Source organism: Varanus komodoensis, unplaced genomic scaffold (genome assembly GCF_004798865.1).
Source record: "Varanus komodoensis strain SLA01 unplaced genomic scaffold, ASM479886v1 scaffold2, whole genome shotgun sequence".
Lineage (NCBI taxonomy): Eukaryota > Metazoa > Chordata > Lepidosauria > Squamata > Varanidae > Varanus > Varanus komodoensis.
The window spans coordinates 34,850,781-34,867,190 of record NW_025335568.1 but is presented as its reverse complement, the minus strand read 5'-3'; the positions used below and the strand labels follow the sequence as shown (position 1 = coordinate 34,867,190).

Below are 16,410 nucleotides of genomic sequence, written 5' to 3'. Positions count from 1 at the left end.
AAGCATAATGTTTAAGGAAAAGCAGCAGAGAACTAACTTTATGGTGACACTGTCCCCTGGCACCCAAATGAAAGCAAAGTTCATTGGAGAATGGTCTACTTCCATTTAAGACTTGAATCCAAAGAGTTACATAGTCCTGTTCGTATGAGGAGGCTTCCTGGGAACCCATATTTGCCACAGTTCTTTGGGCATGCCAGAGAGCTGTTCCTAGGAATTCGAGGATCCGCCTGCATGGCAGGTATTATGGCAAAGGCTACAGCTGGCACAAAATACTTCTCATTGGAGCAGAGGTGCCCAAAAAAGCAGCCAAAGTCTAAATAATGGCTTCCAGAGTTGCTGTGTAATGTGCAAAGGGTCAAAATTAGCTTGCTGTGGATGCCATCTTGTTTGTAAAAAAAGGGGGGGATTTTGGGGGAATCTCCCAAATTTTGAGCAAATGCCTAGTGGAGGGGTATGCTAGGGGAGCCATGAGTTCCATGACCTGTCTAAGAGTTCCACATAGACCACCTAACTCCAGCCTATCTGGTGAAATTACAAAATGAAGTACTACTTCTTTTTTAGTAGAGATGTGCACAGGTTAACATCAAGGGGGATATCTAGTTTGGCAGTGGCACCCCAGCAGTGGAATGCCAATGTAAATTATCCTTTTGAATGTTTTCTCCACTCAGCACCAACTTTGCTGCCTATTGGGCATCAGGAAAAAAGGTTTTTATTTACTCAGGCATTTTAATATCATTTTATAATAGTGAACATTTTAAAATTCCTGGCTTTCAATTGTGCTTATATCTGCTGATGGTTTTGTATGCTTTTATTTTTACGTTACATATTTTAATTTGTGTAATTTATTTCAAAATCCTAGATTAAAGGTACTGAATAAATAAGTAATAAAAAGAGCAAAGTATAATTGAGTGTCACAGTCAGATAGGAAGATAACATTTAATTATATAAAACAAAGCCCAGCAACTATTTCAAAATGTCAGAAATAAGTGTTCCAATACATTTTTAAAATTAAGCCTGGCTTTAAAATCATTATATGTCTACTTTGCTGCCAGATTTCAATTTATGATGCTAAGCAAAGTAGCCTTCAAATTCAACTATATATGCCTTTGTGTGTTTCCCCCCTCTGCCCCCCCCCCCCATTATCCATGCAGGTAAAGATGTGTTTGAAGCATTTTATAAAAAGGATTTGGCTAAAAGACTGCTGGTTGGAAAAAGTGCTTCAGTAGATGCTGAGAAATCTATGTTATCTAAGCTTAAGCATGGTAAGCAATTGGTTCTCAAACTGCACATTACAAATAATTTTATCAGGATGCCACCATCTCTAACATATTCTTCTCCATCTATTCTCTCCACTGCTTCCATCAGAGATCCTCATATAGATAACTAGGATTCCACTGCTGCAAGGGAAAATTTACTGAGATGTATGATTCTATAAAAATGTCATGTTTAAGAAGAAGAACGTTTGTCTCATGGCTCATTCTGAGACATTTCTGACATGGTTTGGGATTTTTGTTATGTGTCTAAAGGGCAGTCAGAATTATTGCATACATGGTATCTTTCTGTTTTTGTCTATATGATAGAATGTGGTGCTGCTTTCACTAGTAAATTGGAAGGAATGTTTAAGGATATGGAACTTTCCAAAGACATTATGGTTCAGTTTAAACAGGTACGTTCTAACTTTGGTTGGGATAGTACAATGATGTTTTTTTCAGTGCCAATATTATTCCACTAGCAAATGGCCTATTTTTATGCAAGATTGCATTTCCTTTCCTACACCATGCGAATGGGATCACATCATTATACAGGTAGGAAAAACGCCCCTGCAGACACGTGCATGCACACACACATCCTAGGCAAAAGGCCAAACACATAAAAAACAAAACGATCCAGGCAGAAAATGTAATTATCATCATCATATTATTATTGTGCATTTATATGCCATCTTTTTTTCCTTTTGTGAGGAACCCAAGGCCACTCACATAGCTCCCATTTTATCCTCACAACAAGAACCCTGTGAAGTAGGCATAGACTGGCAGTGAGTGGCTGACCCAAAGTCACTCAGTGAGCTTCATGGCTGAGAGCAGACTAGAACCCAGATCTCCCAGGTCCCTAGTCCAGCACTTTAACTGCATGCAAGCAAATAAATCAGTCACCAACACATAGTACACACTAAAACAAACCAACCCCAGGTAAAATGCACAGAATAGGCAAAACCCTCTTCCTTGCCATAACTCCCGCATGAGGTACCTGCTAAGCTTTTTACTTCTTACCCCCTTCGAAAAGTTATTTTTAATGAAATACTTGAAAAAAATTAGAGCACTGTGTTCTCTTTCCTGTTCCTCGAACTGTCACTAGTCAGCTGTTCTGTGGGCTGGAAGAAAAGGAAAGGATTGCTTCCCGGCTCCATGTAATCTTTGCCTGCCATACATTCCTTTCCCGTTTGCTTTTCCTCTGTCTCGGCTCCTGGCCCTTAGGCTTCCTGTTCCTCTCCACCAAATCCTTTTGTTCATTATTTCTGTCCCTTCCCCATCCCTAGCTACCTTCTTTATCTCCCATGCTAGCACTTAGCCAGGCTTATCCTCTCCCACTCGCCCTTTTAACATGCTGTGTCTCTCCATTCCTAGCCTTAGCCAGCCTAGTATCACTCCTTTTTTGCCCGCTGCCCTGTTGACTTGCTATTTCCCCCTTTCCCCACACCTCTTTTAACCAGCCAAACCCCCCATGTTGGCCATTATGTGACTAGTCAAATCCTCTGTGGGAGCTATTTTGGGATGGTGTGCACAGAAGTTTCTCATCTTCCCAAATGAGACCTTGGGTCAGGAAAGTTGGGAACCCCTGTGCCGAAGGATGGTTCTCCGCAGCTTTCTTTTCATTGAGTGTGCTTCAAATTGAAGTGCTGGACTGAAGCCTCCCACCTTTTTCATTTTCTAAGAATGGCTTTTGGCCCAAACTGACTCCAGAGACATTCCTAAAAATATAGTGTTGGAGGCTTGGACATTGCTTTGTAATATGCTCCCAGGTTTTAAAAGGGAGGTGTCCACAAGTACCTTGTTATTATAAAGTACTTGGCTTTGGCATTAGCAACCCTTTGGCAATAAATAACATAACTAGGTTAGACATGGGAGGGAGGCGTCCTTTATCCCTTTCCCACTGCTGAAACTCACCCTGTAGCAAGAGGCTTACAAAACCCTTGAGGCTCCTGGTCCAGCTTACCTGGAGCCATGCCCCAAGGTTAATTTGTCTTGACATCAGTAGACCTATCTTCCATTAATTTGTCCTCTTTTAAAGCCTACTACTCTATTAGCATCACCACATGTCTTATGGCTAGTAGTAGAAAGAAAATACCTGATGTGCATTACCCGAATTCACTTGTGTGATGAGCAGCTATAAGATGTTGCCGGCCGGTTGCATTAATTTCAATTGACACAAGGATGTCCTCATTTATTAATGGGAGTTTGCAGTGCAATTTCCAGTAGTTTTCCTAGAAAATTGTGTACAGATATATAAAAATCTTTGATTCTGAAATAAATGTATTATAATTTGGTCAGCATGTTTTTCTCAAGTGAATGTATTTTTTTTATTGTTCTCCAGAAGATAAAAATGGAAAACTGGCTGGGTAGTAGGGAGTGCTTTTCCTTACTGTGGCAGGAGAAGAGCAGCTCACAGAGGGTTCTGTGAGCTGAAAGCAGAGCTCCCCATACCCTTTGAAGTTGCTCATCCCTGTTTTAAAGAGGGACATGTATCAGTGGACTTGAATGTTGGATTTAACACTTATCTATTTCCCTTTTTAAAAAATAATAAGCTTCTCTATAATTAATTATATAAATTTATCATAATATAAACCTGAGCTTTACATGAAAATGACTATCAGTTTTATTTTTAACTCTGCATAATAGCATGATTTAAACTCATTTTGTTTCTTTTTTATCTTAGTACATGCAGAACCAAAGTGATCCAGGCAATATAGATTTAACAGTAAATATACTTACAATGGGATACTGGCCTACTTATATACCTATGGATGTCCTTCTGCCTCCAGAGGTAATTCATCAAGAAGACCTCAAGTATCGGGACCCTTCAAGTTACAGTCGTAGTCTTTGTAGTTCCACATATGCCAGTCAGAGCATTAAATATTTCAGTGATTTTCAGACTAAAGGAGGGTTTCATCACCTTTGAGAATGACTTCAACTCTGCATTGAGGACAGGTTTTTTCCCATAAAGGTTTGGTCTTGACCCCTAAGTGAAGAGACTGCTATCTGCACATGCTATTCATAGAAGTCACTCTGTAATGTGGCAGGTGCATATTCTAATTCTTTCCAGGAGTGTATAACTTCAGTTGGAAAGCTTACATCCCCAAATATCCTCTCCCATGTCAAAAACTCCTGCAAGCAGAAACTTAACTATATCAGAAAGGAAACATTTTTGAAACAATATACATTTTGACTCATTTTTGAGTCCCTCCCCTGTTAGGCACAATATACCAGGGAACTCTGCTTCTTGAGAAGTCTGAAAGAGGCACAAATACACCTATCCCGGAGAGTAAAGTGTAGCACACATATCTGCTTATCTTCACCCCATAGTACTCATTAATATATGATCTGAAGAACACTTAAGACCAAACAGGCCTGAAGACTGCAGCCTTGAACAGCAGCCCTGGACTCTCTCAGCAAGGGTGGGAGGGCTGGCTTTACCACTTCACCATCCCTCTCGACCAGCTCCCTTGTAATCTCATCAGCCTTTCTGTCCTGGCTGGGTAGACTGAGGGACTGCTATGAGTAGCTCCAGAGGCCCCAGTCCTGCAAAGAGGCCTGCCTACAAGACTACCTGCTGTGGACTGGGTGGGCAACTGCTTACAGCTGGCCTGAGCCACAGGAGGACTCGTTCTGCCAGCCCAGTGCAGGGTGGCAGTCCCCCTGGCAGCAACGAGACCCTGAAGGGGAGGATGCCAAAGGGGATTGCCCCTTTGGAGGGAGCCACTTCATGGGGAGCACAAGAACCAGGGACCCCCTCTAGCAGTGTTCTTCTCTGTGCCTGACAGAGGGTTGTTCCTCAGAGGCCCTGTATATGTGCAGTGGAGGATGAGGATAGGACCAAGTTCTGGTGGGGAGCCACTTAGCGTAGTGACAGGCGGGGGGAGATAATGGTGTTCACTAGTCAGGTAAGGGGAACATGGCCCAGGCAATTAATGACTGTGCTGTATTCCAACTCCCAACTGTAGGTTCAGTGGTTGCCCTGTCACCCTGCCAGACGCTGCTTTTGAATGACAGATCAGTACATAATAAGACCTCCTTCATCCATTATTTAATAGTAAATAAGGTGGCTGATCTGGCATGGATAGTAAACAGGGGTGGGGTTAGTCTCTCTAAACTCTGCCCACTTTGGGAGTTGGTACAGCATCAAGGTAGACTGGAAGACCGGGGAGGAAGAGTTGCGATGTTATATAGGAATTCTCTCTCTCTCTCTCTCTCTCTCTCTCTCTCTCTCTCTCTCTCTCTCAGTTCCCTTTCCATCTGACTCCTATCCAAGAGTGTCTGCACCTTGTGTTGGGCCAGTGGGACAGATTGGGGATTCTGTTGGAGTGCCATCTACCCCACAACCCAACAGCGTCCCTACCTTAGCTGACAGAGCTGCAATGTTGTCTCGGCTGCATGTTCCCTGAGGCTGTTGGTTCTGAGGGATGTCAGTGAATATGTCTTAGTGGCTCAGGATTTCATGGACTCCATGACAGCCATGAGGATGTCCCAGCATGTTTTTGGCCCAACACGTGTAGCAGGCACACTCTAGATCTGTTTTTTTTTCAGCTAGGCAGGGGGGTAGTGATTGAAGATGGGAGACCTTGAATCGGCTTCCTTGTCCTGGTCAGGCTACTGCCTGTTGAAATTTAGACTAATGGTGTCTTTCCCTCTCTGCAGGGATAGGGGACCCATTAAGATGGTCTTTCCCCAGAGGCTGATGAATCTGGATGGTTTCCAGAGGGCTCCGGGGAATTTTCCAGCTGATATGGCTGGTGGTCCTGTCACAACTCTGGTTGATCTCGAATACAGAGATGACCAGGGCAGTTGGAAGGATTGCTTCAGTGGCTTTGAGTGCCTTACACCAGTTTTGGCTGGGAGCTCAGCCCTGTCTGAACAGAGGTAGTCTGCTATCACTGATGTATAGTTTGGTAATCTCTAAACTAGATTACTACAATGCACTTTATGTGGGGCTGCCCTTGAAGACTGCTTGGAAGCTGCAACTTCTGTAAAATGTGGCAGTCGGATTAATAACAAGGATTAGTTGATCTGATCATATAATACCAATTCTAGCCTGCTTGCACGGGCTGCCTATATCATTCCAAGACCAATTCAAGGTGCCAGTTTTGTCTTACAAAGCCTACATGGCTTGGGATCGCAAAACCTGATAGAATGCCTCTCCCAAGCCTCCTCCTACCAAAACACCATGATCAAGTTCTGGGTCCTTTCTCTGATTGCCACCTCTGAGTGAGGCTTGGTTGGTGGCAACAAAGAGAAGAGACTGATGACTGATGAGATACAGATTGTGCATTTAATAGTATTTATTTTTCTCCCCTTTCCTTATGTGAGTATAGATGGTTAAACTTCAAGAAATATTTAAAACATTTTATCTGGGAAAGCACAGTGGTCGAAAACTTCAGTGGCAAACCAGTTTAGGACATGCTGTCCTGAAAGCAGAGTTTAAAGAGGTATGTTTGAGATTTACTACTTTTAGATTAACTTTTAAAATGTAGTGATTCAGTCACTTTGTTGTCATAGAAAGTTTTATGTTCTAAATTATGTAACTTGTTATACATTTGCAAAGTATGTTCCTAATTATAAAACTATATTTTAATCATTCTTCAAAGTAGTCCCTTTTCCTACCTAAAACCTTGAAAAGCCAATTCAAGAAAAGAGATAATAAAACAGTTAAATTCATATTCCACAGAAGATAACTAGTGTACCTACCCAAAGAAACCATATAAACTTCTCCATAACCTTAGTCATTCTCTTGAGAGGCCAAAAAGATTTTCTGGTGTTGACTGTCAGTAAACTCCTGCACCACAGTCTACAAGTTACAGGCTTTCATATGTGGATAATAGTAATAAAATTGGGCTCCAAAGAAATCATGTGCTGAAACTGTGGGAACCTTGACAGCAGCTATAAGTACCAGCCATGCATTAGATATCATTATATGAGATCATTTACTAGTCCAGATTATGGACATGATATATGAGGAGCTGATTTCAGTGCTACTGTTGATCTTCTCATAGACTTCAGACAATTTTCTTCGCTACTCTTTCTCTGTGTATGGCAGGTGGGAGGAAATGAGCTTGTGGGCTATATATGGCATTTAACCTGCCCCTTTACTTGAGGCTGCCTCTACTTTCTTTGTGGGAGGAAGAGTGATTCCATGACATGCCTTTTCTTTTTGGAGTTTGCCTTTCTCTGTCTTTCTGTTTATTCCATTATCCAACCACAAGAAAGCAGTATTGCAAGAACAGAGGGAACTTTCATTGTGGTTTGTTCTGCATTTGAACTGTAGTAGCTGACTTTTTCACTCTATGAAAATGGATGGGAAATACAGGAAGGTTCTAGGGAATGTCATGAAAAGGGCCTGCAAACCCATGAGTGAGGGATCAATGTACAATAAATGCCTCATGTAGTCTTGCCCATCTTACTTATACATTGGCAAACATTTAAGTGGAGTGTAACCTTACAGCAGTCAATGTGTGAAGGTGAAAATTGTGCAGTACATCATAGATTTATTTGGGAACAAATTAGCCACACGATTTTTCACACATCAGCTGATTTTATGTATGCACATTCTGTTCAAATATTATCGCATGACTGGGTGTTGAGGACTACTGGGCTCAGTTTCCTGCCTTTCACACAATTCCTTGTTAGGGAGAAAGGAAGATGGGAAATATATCTGAAGCACTTTTAATATTTACATGTATTATGTTTTTTTCAGACATGAATTTTGTTTCTTACCAATAGGAATTTAAAAAACAGTTCCTAGAGTTAAGCCAGGGGCTGTTTCTAAACAAGATTCTGTAGGGATTTGGAATCTCCATATTAACTGTGGTGCAATCCTTTACATGTCTACTCCTAAGTAAATCCCATGGAGTTTAGGGTTGTTGGCCAAGCAGCAAGAACCATGTGTCTAGGATTGCAGCCCAAGAGCTGAAAAAAGCACCAGACATCTGTTTGAAAGTGAATGGAGCTCAACCACACCTGCATTCAGTGACCACTGGCTTGGGAACTGAGGTGGCAATGTCACTAGCTTTATGGTTCTGCAACATGAGATATTTTGTATGGGATACCTTTTTCTGAAAATATAAATGACCAGTAGGGCATGAACAAGGGGTATACATTTTAAGCACTTCAAAGAATGTTCCAAAAAGGCTTAGAATAACTCATCCACTCAGTGTTTACATGGGCAGATTTCCATAACCAGAAATCTTTTTGGTTAGCTCACTGAAGTAGGAAACCTGTGGCATCCAGGTGCTTTAGCTTCAAACTTCCATGAGTCCTAGCCAGCATATCACAGGGAAGAGATGATGAGAGTTATAGGTTGAAATGTTTGGCGGGCCACAGGACACAAGCCATGGCAGTAACAGCCAAACTCTTCATCACTTAAGCAATATTTCAGGGAAGAGATATAATTTTCTACTACAGGCAGGCCTATTACAGAACAGTGATTGAACTGGTTTGCATGTAACACCAGTTTATGTATTGGTGGTGCTGCACTGGAACAAGCAAGAATGCTACCTCTTACATGCTTGCAGCTTTCATTTTGCTTCCACCTTCATCAGCAACCACACCCCATTCCTAGTTTGATGTAGCATGAAAACCCAGAACTTTGGGTTGTTGGATAGACATATCAGAGTTTTACCCCAAAAGCAAGCTGTTTCAAACTCTGGATTGAGTTGAAAAACTTTTGGGGATCCAGAATTAGGGATTTCCTTCCAGTAGTCTATTTTACTTTTGTACAATAGAAATAGTATTCTGTACTACTTTGCTGGCCAGAGAATTTGCATGAACAGAATTTGCACGATCATCAGGATTGATCTGATTGAATAACTCTGTGTTTAAAACTGAACTTTTTAAAGTATAAATATGCTTTTTGTGTGTGTGGTATTATACCATACACTCTGACAGACCACTCAGGTTTATAAGTTTATAGATTGAACATGCTCTTCCACAAGGAAAAGCCTAGAATATAATTAGGAGATTCATCAAAAAAGAGGAAACATCAGCTCATTCCTGCATTTTTCTTCCAACCCTGACTAGCATGAGTCCTTCTTCTGTAGAGAGTGAACCTAATTACTAATTTGGAATTGAAATACACAGTTCTAGCAGAATTGACTTTATCTGTGTTTATGCAACAAATATATATGCAAAAATGGTCCTAGTAAAACATTTCATTTGACAAGATTGCAAGTTACTGTACCTTTAAAAACTGCTCATTTCTAGTGTGGTTTTAAGATGTGGTCATTTGGTCATGCCACAGGATTTCTTTTGCAAGAACATTTTTTTAAATTCTGAGGAAGAAACTCTAATGATGACTCCACTATTTCAAAACTGGGGGTGTAAATTTATTTCAAACAAGTAGGTTTTGAAGGAAGTAGATCCAACAGTAATCGCCTTTTTATTTGTCTGTTTTAAAGAATGTTTAGCCTGCTGTTCAGTTGAAAAGGTTTCAAGTTAAATAAGAAAAACTAAATAAGGCAGTCCCTGGCCCCAGGCTTCCAACCTTAAAAGGCACAATAACATGAAAGGAAAAGAGAAGGGAAAGGGAAGAAGGAAAAGCAACAGTTCTTAATAAGATCTTAATCACTAAGTAGAATTGTGGCCATTGTCATCTGAAGTCTCATCTTTCAGATAGCTGCAACTCTTTACACTTTTTAAATGTTATTTTGGCTAGTGGTATGTCTACTGCATATAGATCAGTTCTGCAGATATGTATCATGAAATCATGAAATATGTACACAATGTCTAAATGCATTATCAGTATTGTTGTTCAGTGTGCCACAGCATGCTCAGCAGAATTCATTTTGGGCAAAGTATGCTGTGATTCATTCCTTCTGGTCACCCTGGATGTGGAGCTTTCTCACAACACAGCATTCCCAGCCAGCCAGTTTGGATTTGCAATGTGAGGTAATTGGGGTAAAAGGGGAGTAGTTGGCAGGCAACTCTGATCAGACTAAGAACCAACCCACCTTGGGCACAGAGGAAGACCCTATAGAACAAGGACCTGAGAAGAGACTGGATTCTGGGAGTAAGGCAGTGCCAGGCCAAACAGGTGGACCAATTAGGTAATGTCAGATATTCCCACCATTTGGCCCACAAGTAGTCCTTAGGGTGCACTCTGGGAAAGGGGAGGAATGGACCATTCCAGTTTAGAATCAACTGTTCACATAGGGGAAAAGTTACCCCAACAGATCAGAGACCATTACCTTGATTTATGCAACTTGTTAAGAGCTTCTGCCCAGAGAAAAGCTCTTTCTTGGAACTTAAGTTTTGCTGTGATACAGGGGAATTTTCTATGAGAGCTACTTTGGGCCAAACAGCAGGAATGCTTAACATTATTTAATCAGTTCTCCTGTCTGCCCTGTCATTGTCTCAGTGAATTTTGTTTAGCTACAGATTGTTAGATCTCTTGTATGTAGCATATTCCTTTGATGTTCAGTGCTTGGTGCAACATAGAGAATAAAGCTATCACAATCAAAGAGCTGTGTGTGTGTGTGTGTGTGTGTGTGTGAGAGAGAGAGAGAGAGAGAGAGAGAGAGACACAGAGAGAGAGAGACACAGAGAGAGAGAGACAGAGAGAGAGAGACAGAGAGAGAGAGAATTACATGTGTGGTGTTTTTCCATTTTAGGGGAAGAAGGAATTGCAGGTGTCACTTTTTCAAACATTAGTCCTTCTGATGTTCAATGAAGGAGATGAATTCAGTTTTGAAGAAATTAAAACAGCCACTCTTATAGGTATGTAGTAGTTTGTAGAGTATATGCCTTGAGGATTTCTGAGAACAAATGTGTCCTGTGAAACCTGACATGTATGTGTCTATAATTGGAGCAATGTAACATGGCATTCCATTTTTCTGTTACCCTCCTTCCCTTACTCTCTACTTTTCTAGTCCTAAAGAAACTGGGGTTGCAGGGCAGGGCAGTATTTCTTTGGGTGAAAGAATATAGCAAAGTAATATTGTACAGTGGTACCTTGGCTCACGAACTTAATCTGTTCCACGACTCTGGTTGTGACCCAAATTGGTTGTGACCCAAGTCTAGGAACTAGGAAAGATCATCAAGTGTACGGACATTTCACTGGATACCAAGTCCAAAATCATCTACATGATTGTATTCTCAACACCTATATATGAGTGCGAAAGCTTGAACAAGAAAGCTGACGAAGAAAATAATGTGTTCAAAACATGGTGCTTGAAAGAAAAGATCTTTGTGATTCCTTGGACTGACCCAAAGGCAAACAAGTGAGTTCTAGATCAAATCAAGGCAGATCTTTTCCTAGAAGCAAAATTGATAAATCTGAAGGTGTTGTATTTCAGGCACTTGATGAGAAAGCAGGGCTCACCGCAGAAGACAATAATGCTAGGGAAAGTTGATGAGATAATGAGAGATAAGAGTGATTCTGTAAAGGAAAACAAAGCCTTACAAACCTTGTGCTTATAGAATGGTACTTCCATAGCCTATGCTTTGTATGTTTACTTGTATTCTTCTGTGACAGTTGGTATTCTATCTTTTTATAGAGGATAGTGAATTAAAAAGAACCTTGCAGTCTTTGGCCTGTGGTAAAGCAAGAGTACTAAATAAGTGTCCAAGAGGCAAGGATGTAGAAGATGGTGACAAATTCATCTTTAATGGTGATTTCAAGCATAAGTTGTTCAGAATAAAAATCAACCAGATCCAGATGAAGGAAACCGTATGTATTAAGTATCTCCTTTACATTTTTGTTGTAATGATTTGCTTATTGGTATATCTGAGTTAACTGAATTGAATTGAAACTGTGGTGCTTTAGTTTTCAAGCAAAACTTCTATCTTTTCTGGATAAAATGTTATTTTCTCTATAAACATATAGAAAGTACTGTATATATCAACATACAAGATGCCGCTTGAAACCAAAAATAACATAGCAAAAATTGGGCAGCATCTTCTATGCCAGGTGAAATTTTTTCAACGCATTATATTCAACATTTTAAAAAGATCAGCATAGATAAGACAATTGTATTTACAAGTTCATTTTTATTAATTATCATTTAAAACAACTTTTTACTGGTATCAAAGTGGCCAACCATACTGAATAATTTGCTTAGTCTTCTGAATTTAGAACATTTTCAATTACATTTTTAACTTCGTTTTGTAGGTTATTTCCTGCTAATGCAGTTTTTGTGGCATCCATTGTGTGACTATGAATCATATCCCATACTACTAAACTAGTTTGTTTTTTTTTAAACATTTCCTGACCACTTGTTCCATATATCGCATCATGAAAGTCTAGAAGTTTCTGGTTGACAAATATCTACTGAAGCTAGTTGACATTACTTGGGCGTGTGAGAGTTATTGTTCAGGAGTTGGGGGTCATCTTTTACACCTGACATATGACAAACAGCTCAAAATATCAACCTTGTCTTATACAAGAGTTGTGTTATATGCTGATATATACAGAATAAGTACAAATCTGATTTGTAGGAGAAACATTTTTCATTCATAAAGCAAGGGCATTCTGCTTGAAAATAGAAACACTATTTCATTTCAGACAATTACAACAATGGATATCCAACATGCTATATTCATGACAGATGTATCCAGAAAATCAATAAGAATGAAATAATGCACAAGGACAGTAAGGGTTCCATCTTGCAGGTACTACAAGTATAGACAGGGTTTGTTGTTATTATTTTTCTAAGACTAGGGGGACTAATTTTCCTGTAACAGTGAAGTTCTCCCATGTATGAATAGTGCTCCTGATTTCTGGCTTTTTTTATGCAACCTGAAAAGTTACCTGTTTTTGTACTTTACATTCTTATTGTTCATCTGGATATATTTGTCATGTGATATCGGAAATCTTATCTTTACACTTTTAAATGTAATTTTGGCTAGGGATATGTCCACTGCATGTGAATCAACTCTGCAGGTATGCTATGAAATATTTACACAATGTCTTAGTGTGTTGTGTATAAATTATACAATAATCCTGACATTGTCACCTTGTGACTTTTGCTTTGGAGGATCAAGTCCTTTAGCTATATTATAACTACCCAACATCAAAGTATACGAGAACACATGTGTAAAAGAGAGATAGATGCAAATCTTCTATTCTTGTTGTTTAGGTTGAGGAACAAGTCAGCACAACTGAAAGGGTGTTTCAGGATAGACAATATCAGATTGATGCTGCTATAGTACGAATAATGAAGATGAGGAAGACACTTGGTCACAATATTCTTGTTTCAGAGTTATATAATCAGCTAAAATTTCCAGTGAAGGTGAGTGAATATTTAGATTTTTTTACCCATCTTTTCCCCAAAGAAAAACAACGTATTAAGCCATATTAAATAAAATTGTGGTTATAAGGTAAATTTTCTGTGATCACAGAACAATTTATGTTATCATTTATGTTGTGTGTATATTGTATTTTCTTTCCTTTTTCCTTACATTGCTAAACATAACATTAATGTATTCTCTTTTTGCAGCCTGGAGATTTGAAAAAGCGGATCGAATCACTCATAGATAGAGACTATATGGAGAGAGACAAAGATAACTCTAATCAGTATCACTATGTTGCATGATAAGGAAGAAACTGTTTTTATAAAACAAAGGGACATTTATTTCTTAACAATGGATACCTGTGTTGTTTCCAAACCTTATTTTTAGCAGATTTGGAAATGAAGTTGGTTAATTACTGCATGCCCCGCAGATACTTGAAACATCCTTGACCAGAGTATGTGGTGGTATTCAAAGACATGTTCTTTTCAGATCTGCTTCTTGATTTCTTTGGGAACTCTGTTCAAACTTTCTTTTGGAGTAGAATGGTAACATTCCTCTATGATGTAATTATTTGGCCTGAAGAGATTAGTTGGTTGTCTGTGTTCACATATCATAAAGAATCTTATGCTGCATTATTTTGTTTCAAGGATTATATGGATTTCTTTTTAAAACTCTGTTGAAGAACTATCAGCAGTCTGAGTACACAGAATTCTTAACTATGCAAACAAATTCTAATATTTCTATTTGATGTTTTTATTTCACATCTTTCTAAACTTTATCCCTGTTTAGGTAGTTCAAGTGCCAAGAGGATGACTGCATATAAACACTATTAACTGAGCTTTATAATTAGCTCAAATTATTCATTTGGTGGCTTTCTTTTTGGCTCTATGAGAGTGAACCAGCTAAGCCCTTTCTGACTCCAGAATATTTCTTTGTAAGCTTTCATGTAACACTACAGAATAATCTAGCTGTACACTAAGAATTGCACATAGGTGTAGTGTAACCTTGGAACATTTAAAAGTATTTTAAAAGCTTTAGGGCCCTGTTGTGAGAGTAGAGGAGACAACTGAGTCCTTTAACCATATCCCTCATGTTTGGAGAACTATGCATATGAAAGAACGATACTGCTTTCCTCCTATATGCCCAGAACAGTTTCTGCATGTGCTGAGGATTGGATTGTTCAGATAGGTTTTTATGTTGACAGATTTTGAAAATATTTTGTTTCATGTGGTTTATAAGGAAGTTGACTGAAATTTGAAGAAAAAAAAGTATGTAAACTTGATAATTCTAACTGCTGGTTTTACAGGATATGCAAATGACTGTATGTTTTGAAGAAACCAAAGGAGTTTTTTTTACCTTTGAGTCATTACTGTTAGTAATATCTTTAGCAGAATGCTTTGCATAAAACTAGTAACTTAATTATTATGAACTCCCTTGTACTATTTGACTTCTGCAAATTAAATTCCCTGCGTTACTGTAAGTGTTGCATTCATTGAATTTTTCCTTCCATGTTACTATTTAACAATCTACGAATTGAAGCAAATATAAAAACTATTCAATATAAACTTATTTTAACTTTTAATATCTTATACATACTAATTTCTTAGCCACTGTATGAATATGACCATCTATTGGCCTGTTGTCTTTCTACCTAATGTTAGTAAAACTGCCTCGATGATAACTTTGTTAAATGTAAAAAGATATACAACTTATTTACAGACATGTATAAAATGGGGGAGCCTTCATGAGGCCTTTGTATGGGGTGTAAGTTTAATGATTTGATATTTTACAAAGTATATCATCATTTTTCTTTTCTTTGTCTCTGTTTTATTTTCTGCATCAAAGTGGTTTTTCAGATTTGAAATTTGCACAGAGGCCTGCTAATGAAAATGTAGGCAACTTTTCTGGACTGCAATAAAAGTAGTTACAAAATTAGAGTATAGAAAATAATAAAAATAGAAGCATATAAGGGACTCAGGTTTACTCGTCAGAACTACTGATTTGTTTGTTGATGTTTTTTAAACATTGACGCTGTGGAAAGAGAAGAGTGACCAAATTGGATAAACATATCCAAACATAGCAGCAGCTGCTAGAAAGCACTATCATCACAGTAACACTTAAAGAAATGCTATTGTACTTCCTTGTTTTAATTGGCATGGAGGCATGTTAGAGGATGTTATGAAGACTAATCCACAAAGGTTTATTTGTAAAATCAAAATTAAATTAAAGATATCCATGTACTGCCTTTATCTCACCACAAACTTTAGAATTATGCTCATGAAATGCAAGTAATCAACATTACAATTTTTAATCTAGATTTAATAGTCACTACCAAGTTACTATTCTTTGACATGTTTTACTAGTCAATATGCTTAAACTGATGGTCTGAAACCGAGTGGGAAAGATTGCTATCTTCCACTTCACAAGAGTATATTTATGTCATCAGGAGGATATTCTTAATAGATACATCTGTATTACTATTTGCAAATTAGTCTCAAATCCCTGCTGTGAAATATTAAGCTTTGAAGGTAGCTGAGATCTCTTGTCTGGAGAAGTAAAAAAAAAAAAAATCTACCTGACATTTCAATTACCTTCCACATAATTGGATGAAACTTTACCACCACCACTTGCAAGATTGTACCAAATTGCCCAGAATCTAGAGCTTACTGGCACTTAATCAGTTTAAGTGTTCACCTAATATTTTAAATCTGTTTGATGTAACAGTGGCACCCACCCTCAAATCATGAATTATTTGTACAGACATGCACCACACACGAGCCACTTCCCATTTTTTTCTTCTTTTAATAACTCTCAAATGCTTCATTGGAAAGTTATTTCAGTGATATCCAAACAGGGGCACTTGGACTTGTTCATGGGTTAAATAACTCCCAGTTAACCCAAGAACCATGAGTTG

General features: G+C 38.7%; 1 protein-coding gene across 2 annotated transcripts in view; it reads left to right on the top strand.

Moving 5' to 3' along the window:
* Window positions 1–15,311, top strand: part of CUL4A (cullin 4A) — a 43,853-nt gene extending 28,542 nt beyond the window's left edge. The window contains exons 13-20 of one of the 2 annotated variants that reach the window (XM_044428674.1): window positions 1,152–1,262; window positions 1,581–1,666; window positions 3,934–4,041; window positions 6,587–6,700; window positions 10,877–10,982; window positions 11,762–11,934; window positions 13,343–13,495; window positions 13,703–15,311. In XM_044428674.1, the coding sequence (XP_044284609.1) occupies window positions 1,152–1,262; window positions 1,581–1,666; window positions 3,934–4,041; window positions 6,587–6,700; window positions 10,877–10,982; window positions 11,762–11,934; window positions 13,343–13,495; window positions 13,703–13,798 (947 nt within the window). In that variant the 3' untranslated portion in view covers window positions 13,799–15,311. Of the gene's footprint in view, window positions 1–1,151; window positions 1,263–1,580; window positions 1,667–3,933; window positions 4,042–6,586; window positions 6,701–10,876; window positions 10,983–11,761; window positions 11,935–13,342; window positions 13,496–13,702 lie in introns of those variants that run through there. The other variant, XR_006414558.1, reaches the window with a different exon arrangement.
* The last annotated feature ends 1,099 nt before the right edge of the window (window positions 15,312–16,410 follow it).